This window comes from Oncorhynchus masou, chromosome 30, assembly GCF_036934945.1.
Source record: "Oncorhynchus masou masou isolate Uvic2021 chromosome 30, UVic_Omas_1.1, whole genome shotgun sequence".
NCBI lineage: Eukaryota > Metazoa > Chordata > Actinopteri > Salmoniformes > Salmonidae > Oncorhynchus > Oncorhynchus masou.
Window position 1 is genome coordinate 25,359,577 of NC_088241.1, and position 11,889 is coordinate 25,371,465.

Sequence of the window (11,889 nt, forward strand, 5' to 3'; positions counted from 1 at the left end):
CACAACCAGAGGTGTCCTGCCCATATGGGCCACAAGAGTACATGCCCCCTCAGATTTGTCCTGTTTTTAATTTTTCAGATGTTAAACAAATTACTCAACTTAATTTTTAAACCCACGCTTTATCATAACTATTTATTTAAAAAAATATCTGTCAGCGGTATTTTGCAGAGGGGCACACACAAAAAGAGGTATGCTTAGATAATGCAGGCATAAAAATATACATTGTTTTTACATAGAATTAGGCATAATGATTATTGCTCTAGATTGCTGGTGTTTCAGGTGTTTGAAAAATTCACCCCTGGATATACCACCCAAAGTGTTATATACCGAAATGCAGCATGCACCACTTAAACTGTCTTAAAGGGTCTTAGACACATTCTCACAGACTTCCAACCGCTCAGGGTGAATGGATACACACCACTCAAACGGCTGTGTGGCTGTTTTTATATATCGGTTATGTCATCAAAGAGTCTGCCGGATCAAGCCAGTACAGCTCACTTGGAGTATCTTTTTTTCCTTTTAACATCTTGAATAGCTACTACGTCTCTGCTGCATCTACCATCTGATGTTACACATATTGAATTACGAAGAAGGGGCCCTCTAAAAGTTTCATGAGCTTCAATGCAGTCCGTGACAGCAGGCAGAGGGGACTCGATGACTCGACGTTGATGCAGTCGTTATCTCTGGGATGGCATTTTCCAACCTAATTGGCAATAGGTCATGTAGTTCCCTGATGTGTTTCCCTGCTCATCCAGTCCCATAAACAACAGTTCCGCCGGCAGCTTTATTATGTCCCCTCTGCTCTTAGTTAGAGATGTCCTCATCCTCCCTCTCCGCTGCCTGCTCAAAGTCATGTCACACTTGGCTATCAACTTTTTTGAAGTAATGGTATACTATTGTGTATTACAATACTATTGTACAGTATTAAGATCTGTTTACCATTTGGTTGTGTAAATTTGTTCTTTGGAAGATTCCTTACCAAAGCACACATTCTTATCCAGAACTCATGAATCCCAAACACTGATTACAAAGCAAAGTGTCTGTTTGTCTCGCGGTCGGTCTGTTCCTTACCTTGAGGTTGTGTCTGTGAGCAGCGTCTAGGACGGCCGGCACCAGGTCCTCTGTGGGCTCCCCGTTGTCATCGGCCAGGCCCGGAGGATACCAGGACAGAACCAGCACCCCTAGACCACACAGGACAAGTCTCTCTCAGTCTCCACACAGGACATTTCAGGTTGGCTATACCCCACACAAACATATAATTACTAAAATGGGGAAATAAAATGACGAGAAAGGGAAAAGCCCCTCATAGCATGGCAATTTTACAATACTGAGTGTATATATGGCTGCTGGTCCACCTATCACAGAACATTGACTTCAATGTCCATTCTAGTCATTCTATTTCAATGACCACACATCTCTGATACCCAATCCTGAACCTCATGATGTCCCTGTTACACCATTTTAAGTCGTATTGGTCAGTGTGATGTTGACATTGATATATGTGATCGTTACCTACATCCCCTAAGGGTTCCGGATGGCTTGAAGGACTTATTGATGTGATTGCTGCCGTATGCATGCAGCTAATTGATCAAGTCATGTCCACTTTGGTCACTAGCTGTGTGGAATATTTGATCACAATATCTAAAAAGTAATGTATTAAAAAGTTATGTCCGCACGATTCATTTTATTATGGGCTCCTCGCGTAGTGGTATCAGTCACCGCTGCCAGCTGGATGCTTTTTGGAATTTTTGATGGGTCTTTGTGCCAGTGGATTTAATTAAATGGACTCTTTTTAACTAAGCACATTCAGTTGCCCTTTCTGTGTTCCATCTGTCACAGTGTTCAGTTTAGGGGGAAGGGAATGGAAAGAAAGGAGAAAGGAAAATCATTTCCCGGATGGTGTACAATAACCAGTTCAGCCGAAGGCAGACGACATTAGCATGGCTCGATTGGCTGTCCCATCAGTCGTTTATGAAAACTTGTTTTCACACCCAACTCCAAGGCATCATCACTCCCATTTTGGTCAATAAAAGAAGCTTACATTTTTTCATTTAAAACGCAGGCTACTTATTTCAGACAATGTACATGCCACTTCCGATTATGGTTTTCAGTGTTGACCTTTGCAGTGGACAGTCATGGCCACTTACTGATAATACTTAAGGGCTCCTTCTACTGACCAAGGATTTTCAATAACTTTCTAGAGTAAAAAGGGGACATCCTACTCGCGTGGCCTACTTCTGACTTTCAACTGTTTGTATGTTCGATTTCAGTGAAATACAGAAAAGCAGTAAACACATATTATTCAAGTGTTCAATTGTTCATGTTCAAGGTTGCTTGGAAGTGGATGTCAAGATAAACGCAGTTCGGAAACGACTGTGAGAAAAGGCTGCTGGTGGGCTTAGGTGAGCGTGCGGAGCTGTCCACTACATGAGTGCTGAAATAAACCGGCAAAGTGCAGGATAAGTGAAAAAAATGAGTCGTGCGGCCATAACTGTTTAATACACGCGACCATGGCTTTATAGACATAGTAATCAAACATTCCATACAGCTTGTTGACATGGCTTGATCAATTAGCTGCATGCATACTGTGTGTGCCAGTGGCCTGCTATGCTGGCTGCTTGACAGAACAGTTTTTCATATTCCCCTCAATCAGGGTGTGGACAATAATTTATCTGGCTGCAACATAGACATGTATGAGCTGTCACTTCATGCGTGTACTGAAGGATACTCCCTATTACGATTAAAACAGAATGTCTAAAGAGTCACTGCATGTAGGAAGGCAAATTCCATCACTCAGATATGAGGCATCACTTATGCTGTCTAAAGATACAGTAGAATGGTTGTCTGTTGGAATAAGGAAGACAGACAGCAGGAGCAATGTGCAACGCAAGCAATGTATTCCAAATGAGCCATAACAGTATACATCTGGCAGGATATATAGACCATATGCATCAAAGTGAGTCATTCAAGTCAGTGGAAATCTTGAGTGATGTTGGCACATACAGTGGGGCCATGTATCGTGAGATTTTGAGTGAAAACCTCCTTCCATCAGCAAGGGCATTGAAGATGAAATGTGGCTGGGTCTTTCAGCATGACAATGATCCCAAACACACCGCCCGGGCAACGAAGGAGTGGCTTTGTAAGAAGCATTTCAAGGTCCTGGAGTGGCCTTGCCAGTCTCCAGATCTCAACCCCATAGAAAATCTTTGGAGGGAGTTGAAAGTCCATGTTGCCCAGCAACAGACCCAAAACATCACTGCTCTAGGGGAGATCTGCATGGAGGAATGGGCAAAAATACCAGCAACAGTGTGTGAAAACCTTGTGAAGACGTTTGACCTCTGTCATTGCCAACAAAGGGTATATAACAAAGTATTGTGATAAACTTTTGTTATTGACCAAATACTTATTTTCCATCATAATTTGCAAATAAATTCATTAAAAATCCTACAATGTGATTTTCTGGATTTTTTTTCTCATTTTGTCTGTCATAGTTGAAGTGTACCTATGATGAAAATGACAGGCCTCTCTCATCTTTTTAAGTGGGAGAACTTGCACAATTGGTGGCTGACTAAATACTTTTTTGCCCCACTGTATAGAGTTGAAGTCGGAAGTTTTCCTTAAAATTTGTTTTTGAACCAAATTTCTTGTTAACAAACTATAGTTTTGGCAAGTCGATTAGGACATCTATTTTATGCATGACACAAGTAATTTTTACAACAATTGTTTACAGACAGATTATGTCACTTATAATTCACTGCATCACAATTACATGGGATCAGAAGTTTACATACACTAAGTTGACTGTGCCTTGAAACAGCTTGGAATGTTCCAGAAAATGATGTCATGGCTTTAGAATCTTCTTATAGGCTAATTGACATAATTTGAGTCAATTGGAGGTGTACCTGTGGATGTATTTCAAGGCCTACCTTCCAACTCAGTGCCTCTTTGCTTGACATCATGTGAAAATCAAAAGAAATCAGCCAAGACCTCAGAAAATAAATTGTAGACCTCCACAAGTCTTTTTCATCCTTGGGAGCAATTTCCAAATGCCTGAAGGTACCACGTTCAACTGTACAAACGATAGTACGCAAGTATAAACACCATGGGACCACGCAGCCTCATTCCGCTCAGGAAGGAGACGCGTTCTGTCTCCTAGAGATTAACGTACTTTGGTGTGAAAAGTGCAAATCAATCCCACAACAACAGCAATGGACCTTGTGAAGATGCTGGAGGAAACTGGTACAAACGTATCTATATCCACAGTAAAACAAGTCCTATATCGACAATCTGAAAGACCGCTCAGCAAGGAAGAAGCCACTGCTCCATAACCGCCATTAAAAAGCCAGACTACGGTTTGCAACTGCACATGGGTACAAAGATTGTATTTTTTGGAGAAATGTCCTCTGGTCTGATGAAACAAAAATAGAACTGTTTGGCCATAATAACCATCATTATGTTTGGAGGAAAAAGCGGGAGGCTTGCAAGCTGAAGAATCCCATCCCAACCGTGAAGCACATGGGTGGCAGCATCATGTTGTGGGGGTGCTTTGCTGCAGGAGGGACTGTTGCACTTCACAAAATAGATGCCATCATGAGGCAGGAAAATGATGTGGATATATTGAAGCAACATCTCAAGACATCAGTCAGGAAGTTATAGCTTGGTCGCAAATGGGTCTTCCAAATGGACAATGACCCCAAGCATACTTCCAAAGTTGTGGCAAAATGGCTTAAAGACAACAACGTTAATGTATTGTAGTGGCAATCACAAAGCCCTGACCTCAATCCCATAGAAAATTTGTGGGCAAAACTGAAAAAGCGTGTGCGAGCTAGGAGGCCTACAAACCTGACTCAGTTACACCAGCTCTGTCAGGAGGAATGGGCCAAAATTCACCCAACTTACTGTGGGAAGCTTGTGGGAGGCTACTCGAAATGTTTGACCCAAGTTAAACAATTTAAAGGCAATGCTACCAAATACTAACTGAGTGTATGTAAACTTCTGACCCACTTGGAATGTGTCGAAAGAAATAAAAGCTGAAATGTATAATTCTCTCTACTATTATTCTGACATTTCACATTCTTAAATGTGGTGATCCTAAATGACCTAAAACAGTGAATTTTTACTAGGATTAAAAGTCAGGAATTGTGAAAAACTGAGTTTAAATGTATTTGGCAAAGGTGTCTGTAAACTTCCGACTTCAACTGTAGATCCTATTGTAGCTGTGCTCAAAGTAGAACAAAATGTAGCAACTTTAAAGTTAACTGGACAGGCACAGCAGCAGCAAAACTAATGCGAATGTTAAAACTTGTTTGTATGTTTCAGTATAGAATAACCACTGCACCTTTGCACTCTACCTGCAGCAGCCGCTCCAATCTGCTCCATGTGTGACTCCAATAGATCCGGATCTCTCGAGCTGTACGGACCGAGCTCAGGGTAGAAACTGGAGCCGATGTCCTCCGGTGGCATATGCCTCCCTTTAGGGTAACTGGCGGCGATTTTGGGGTCCCAATGTGGCACGAGGACATGGTCCCAGTGCATGTATTTGCCATCCATCGATGGGTTCCCGTACCACACGCTGTAAAATATGTGGACGTCGTAAAATATGGTTCCTTCAGGTCCCGAGTTTGATAAAACTACTTTGGCGCGCACCTGCCCCGGGGAGGAGACGGCGTCTTGGGACACCGAGCGCCGGTCCATCCTTCCTCCAATCATCGGCAGGAGGCCCAACCCCGGGGCCAGGTCCGAGAACCCATCGCTGGGCTTCAGAGTTCTCAAACCCATCATGGTTCCGAAAACGAAGAGTGTAAATAAGAACAGAGCTATGCACGTTTTCTTCCGCAGCCTGGCCATTGCGGATAGATTGTCTCGTAGAGGCGATTCCTGCTGGAGTGAACCGGGGTTCGTGTTCGGCTGAAGTCAGCGGTGTGAATATAACGTGCTTTTCTCCAAACGTCGTATAGCATATAGGCAGTATACTATAACAGTTAGCCTATCTTACAAGTTTACCTACTACACTCTAGGAAAGTATACAATGCAGGCCTTCATATAGAGTATTCATAAATGCAGTCGCTGTCGGAACTCAGAAAATGTACAACTTTATGATTAATAGCATAACTATTAGCCTACATGATTGCGGATGAAGCCTAATGGTCGCGTTGCATGACGCAGTGGAATCTGTCATTGCATTTAGATCTCAGTGATGTGAAATTATTTGGCCCTTTATCAGGTTAACATGCGGAGTTAACTTGCTCAATTCAATCAGTTCACAGAATATCGATGTCTTAAGGAGCGCACTTTACCTTGGTGTAGTGGAGATTGTGAAATAAGGATGCATGACACATTTTGATTAGTGTTCCCCAATTGCAATGATGAAGGCTATACCACCATCTGATTATATGAGCTCTTGGAGGAAATGTGCACATTTCGAGTTAGGAATAGTCTCCATGTCAAGTGATCAAATCTCGCTGATATCTTTCTATCGTCTATAGGCTACAGTCAGATGTTGGCTCCTGATGGCTGAATTGCCGTCACCCTGTTACACTATTTTGCTTTTCGCTGCTACTCTATTTCGCTTTTCGTGCTGGCTCGATATATCTCCTACACAATGCTTTACATTAGGCTGGCAGGTAAACCCACGTGGGGACAGCAACGAAAACGTTCTAAATTCAATGCAACAAGATCCTGGACGTGCACACTCCGTGGTCGCTGTCCATGGTATTCGCCATCAGCGATGGCTGCTTTTTACCGTCCATGTTTTGCTACATGGAGGCGGAGCTTTTAACGGCCCGGTGTTATACTGAGATTTGTTTGGCGCAAGGGGACTGGTGGATGGCAACTACTGGCTATGCATGTACCTATACAAAGTAGGATATTGGAGCCTTATTGATGATGATAATAGACTGTAAGTTACATACACAATAAAGCCAGGGTTGGAAAGTTGCAGTGTAGCCTACAGGATGAAAATGCTGTCAAATGAACAATGAAGCCATATAGACTCCAGTCTTTAACTCGTAACTTTTTCCTTTCCAATGAGGTGGTCATCTGTGAAAGTGGTATTGACTAACAGTCTAAGCCCTGTCTTAGCCATGGGGGTCAACTAAGCTATATGGAATTGTTTTAAGAAGATCATACCAAGGACAATTTAGCAATTTGATTTTGAATGTTAAGACCCCTTGAAGTATAACAAAAATATATTTAAAAAATATTTGATGCAAAATTATTTTTGGCGTAGACCATATAAACGCATTGAATAACAGATTCACTACATGGGATAACAGATTGTCCCCAAAAAATAATCTAAAAGAAGTTTGTTCTGAAGTGGTTGTCCTATATCTGAAAAAGATAAAAGCAAGATCAGGAAACATATATATATATATATATATATATATATATATATATATATATATATATACACTACGGTCAAAAGTTGTAGAACACCTACTCATTCAAGGGTTTTTCTTTATTTTTTTCTATTTTCTATATTTTGGAATAATAGTGAAGACATCAACACTATGAAATAACACATATGGAATCATGTAGTAACCAAAAAGGTTTAAAGCAAATCTAAATATATTTAATATCTGAGATTATTCCAATAGCCACCCTTTGCCTTGATGACAGCTTTGCACACTCTTGGCATTCTCTCAACCAGCTTCACCTAGAATGCTTTTCCAACAATCTTGAAGGAGTTCCCACATATGCTGAGCGCTTGTTGGCTGCTTTTCCTTCACTCTGCCGTCCGACTCATCTCAAGCCATCTCAATTTGGTTGAGTTTGGGGGATTGTGGAGGCCAGGTCATCTGATGCAGTACTCCATCACTCTCCATCTTGGGTGCCTATTTGAAGAATCTCAAATCTCAAATATATTTTGATTTGTTTAAAAAAAATTGGTTACTACATGATTCCATATGTGTTATTTCATAGTTATGATGTCTTCACTATTATTCTACAATGTAGAAAATAGTCAAAATAAAGAAAAACCCTGTAGGTGTTCTAAAACTTTTGACCGGTAGTGTATATCTTTACATGTATTTAACCATTTATTTTTTTGCCACTAAACAGACTCCATAAATACTTCCATTATTTTTTTCAACTGGTATCGGGAACCTTCTGATTAGTTTTGTGATGGCTTTGGGCAAAGTTTGTAGGCCAAACTGTTTGGGCTGTACAGGTGATTTTGGGGGGTGTCTCTGATCTGACAAACATAGCACTAGCTCTGTCACCTTTCACCACAGATGCAGAAGTGCGACATTGGCGGATGTGGTGGATTGAGAAGCATCCAATGCAAAAAAAGATATCTCTATCTTAAAATGACACATTTTTATAGGGATTTTTTTTATTATGCTAATTAGATTTCCACAGGGGAGCGGACATCAACTCTCGGGTTTCAATAAGCTCTCACTCACTCACACTCACACACACACACACACACACTCACACACTCACACACACACACACACACACACTCACACACACACACACACACACACACACACACACACACACACACACACACACACACACACACACACACACACACACACACACACACAGTATGAACTCATTAGTTCATTGGCATATTTCTAACCTTCGTGAAAGGGAAAAAGCTCCAGGGTGTCTGTCACATTGTTTCAACATCCTCATCAGCAGCTGTATGTCTACCTACAACGGATAAACCACAGCGCAGAGGTCAGCGTCAGTACGTCAGGTGTCAAATAAAGTCACATAAGAGAAGGCGTAGGAAGCAAGGGCTGTGCATAACTCATAGGGACTGATTCTTGTTTGTTTGCTTTTGTTTGTTGGTTTGCAAAATTTCAAAAGCATCATCACAACTTGACTTTCCTGAACTATTTGTGTATGGACATTGTAAAAAAGCAGTTCTAGGACTACTGCATTCTATTGCGTAAAGCCAACAGTAGAATATTTTTACAAGACTGATAATAAACTGCACTCTTAGGTGGGGGGTTTCAAAAAGGGTTCTTTAAAGGGGGGAGCAGCCGAAACAGACTTTTAGGTTTTATATAACACCTTTTTCTCTCAGAGTGTAATCTCTCCTGGGAGAATTTTACTTCTGGGCAACCGAGATTAGAACACAAGCATTTCGCTACACCCGCAATAACACCTGCTAAATATGTGTATGCAACCAATAACATTGTATTTTATTTGGTTTTGAGATTACTGAGTGTAATACAAACTGCATGACATTATTTCAGTCTTCAGGTTTTGATCATCCCTGAATGAATCTCATCAAGCATCATAGTAGGGTATTCCTTCCCAGTGCATCTGATCATTTTGGAAAGTCAAACCTACACACTGTTTTCGTTTTAATTGTAGGGGGCGGTCTACTGTATTACCAACATGTATTGTGTGGTCATTAGCATATTATTTCAACAATTCCACATGGCAAACCTTATCTGTATTGTGGAAGAACTACAGTGGCCTCTAGTGGTAGATTATATTTGGCTCACTGTGCATGAACATCCAGCATTTTATGCTCAACTCTAAAAACTCTAGACCAACTCAAGGATGAAATCTTGACTCTCCTTTATACTGGGGCATTTCAATGGGAGAATTGTGAATGGATCTTTTTCTCTTTTTAACTATGCCTTAGTAGGCCTGTGTATGTGTACGTTTGGCTTTGTCAGTAGCCTACACCAGGTTCTCCCAAACTCGGTCCTGATGGTTCTGCATATCGTTGTAGCCTATTTGTTCAGATTTGATCATCAATCTATGTGAATGTGCTAAAAACGTGCATATGTGTATTTGGTGGGAAGTGCATGGTTGAGACCCAAATCAGAATAGTACCTTTTCAACTTCAGTTGATATATAAAATACACAATAATGCAACTATGTCTTCATACTCTTGATGCAGATATAGGCATAACACCTTTGTGTCCTATTTATATATACACTACATGTATATTTGTACTGTATATACACTACATGGCCAAAAGTATGCGTAAACCCCTTTCAATTAGTGGATTCTGTTATTTCAGCCACACCCGTTGTTGACAGGTGTATAAAATCGAGCACACCGCCATGCAATCTCCATAGACAAACATTGCCAGTAGAATAGCCTGTACTGAGGAGCTCAGTGACTTTCAACGTGGCACCATCATGGGATGCCACCTTTCCAACAAGTCAGTTCATCAAATGTCTGCCCTGTTAGAGCTGCCAAGCTGTAAGTGCTGTCATTGTGAAGTGAAACGTCTAGGAGCAACAATGGCTCAGCCGCGAAGTGGTAGGCCATACAAGCTCACAGAACGGACCCCTGAATGCATAGCACGTAAGAACTGTCTGTCCTCGGTTGCAACACTCACTACCAAGTTCCAAACTGCCTCTGTAAGTAACATCGGCACAATAACTGTTCGTCGGGAGCTTCATGAAATGGTTTTCCATGGCCGAGCAGCCACACACAAGCCTAAGATCACCATGCGCAATGCCAAGCGTCGGCTGGAGTGGTGTAAAGCTTGCCATCATTGGACTCTGGCGCAGTGGAAACCAGTTCTCCGGAGTGATGAATCACACTTCACTATCTGGCAGTCCAATTGACGAATCTGGGTTTGGCAGATGCCAGGAGAATGCTACCTGCCCAAATGCATAGTGCCAACTGTAAAGTTTGGTGGAGGGGGAATAATAGTCCGGGGCTGTTTTTCATGGTTCGGGCTATGCACCTTAGTTCCAGTGAAGGGAAATCTTAACGCTACAGCATACAATGACATTCTAGACGATTCTGTGCTTTCAACTTGTGGCAACAGTTTGGGGAAGGCCCTTTCCTGTTTCAGCATGACAATGCCCCTGTGCACAAAGCGAGGTCCATACAGAAATGGTTTGTCAAGATCAGTGTGGAAGAACTTGACTGGCCAGCACAGAGCCCTGACCTCAACCCCATTGAACACCTTTGGGATGAATTGAAACGCAGACTGCGAGCCAGGCCTAATTGCCCAACGTCAGTGCCCGACCTCACTAATACTCTTGTGGCTAAATGGAAAACAATCCCCGCAGAAATGTTCCAACATCTAGTTGAAAGCCTTCCCAGAAGAGTGGAGGCTGTTATAGCGGCAAAGGGGGGACCAGTTCCATATTAATGCTCATGATTTTGGAATGAGATGTTCGATGAGCTGGTGTCCACATACTTTTGGCCATGTGTATATTTTTTAATATCCATAAGGGATAACAAAAGCATTTGATGAAACACTGTCTTATATGTCTATACATGATGGTCATTCCTTTTTGGGGGGCGGGGCATATTATTTTTGACCATATTGGCAAATGACTGCATGTCTTATCCATGGTTTGAAATAATAAATCATTATTTTTGATGCGTTACACAGGCAGCACAATTCTGACCTTTTTCAACCAATAGTATTTTGACCAATCAGATCAGAGTTTTTGCGAAAAATTAGGCAAAGGATCAGAATTTGGTCTGCCTGTGTAAACGCAGCTTTAGTTGAGCAACAGGTTGTGAACCAGTTCAATGTGTGGAGCTTATGTGCAACTGAGCTAATTATGAACTCCTACTGATGTGTGGAGCCTTATACAACAGTTTGTGGAGCCTTATACAACAGTTTGTTTATCGTAGAGATGTAACATAAGCTCTTTATAGCCTATAGTTTAAAATACTTTTTTGTGTGTTTTGTTTTTAGAATGAAAACTTTGCAGAATTGACTGTGTCCCCTTAACCTCACTGGAAGCAATTGCCATCGTTCTCTTCAACTACATTTTATGAGTCAATTCGTAATTGTGTGATGCAACCTAATCAAGCTATTCAATTATTTCGAACAAGAAACAGCACATTGTACAATAAACAAGACAATTACGTTTATATGGATGACACAGGACCAACTGCCAACTAGAATTAAAGTTATGAACAGAACCATCCATATATGGTTC

The 11,889-nt window shown here is 41.4% G+C and overlaps 1 protein-coding gene across 1 annotated transcript in view; it reads right to left on the minus strand.

Moving 5' to 3' along the window:
• The window catches only part of LOC135522418 (glycoprotein endo-alpha-1,2-mannosidase-like protein), a 32,858-nt gene extending 26,842 nt beyond the window's left edge, over window positions 1–6,016 (minus strand). Inside the window, exons 1-2 of the mRNA XM_064948646.1 lie at window positions 5,352–6,016; window positions 1,072–1,181 (exon numbers count right to left, since the gene is read on the minus strand). Coding sequence (XP_064804718.1) covers window positions 1,072–1,181; window positions 5,352–5,847 — 606 coding nt within the window. The 5' untranslated portion in view covers window positions 5,848–6,016. The remainder of the gene's footprint in view (window positions 1–1,071; window positions 1,182–5,351) is intronic.
• Between the last annotated feature and the right edge of the window lie 5,873 nt (window positions 6,017–11,889).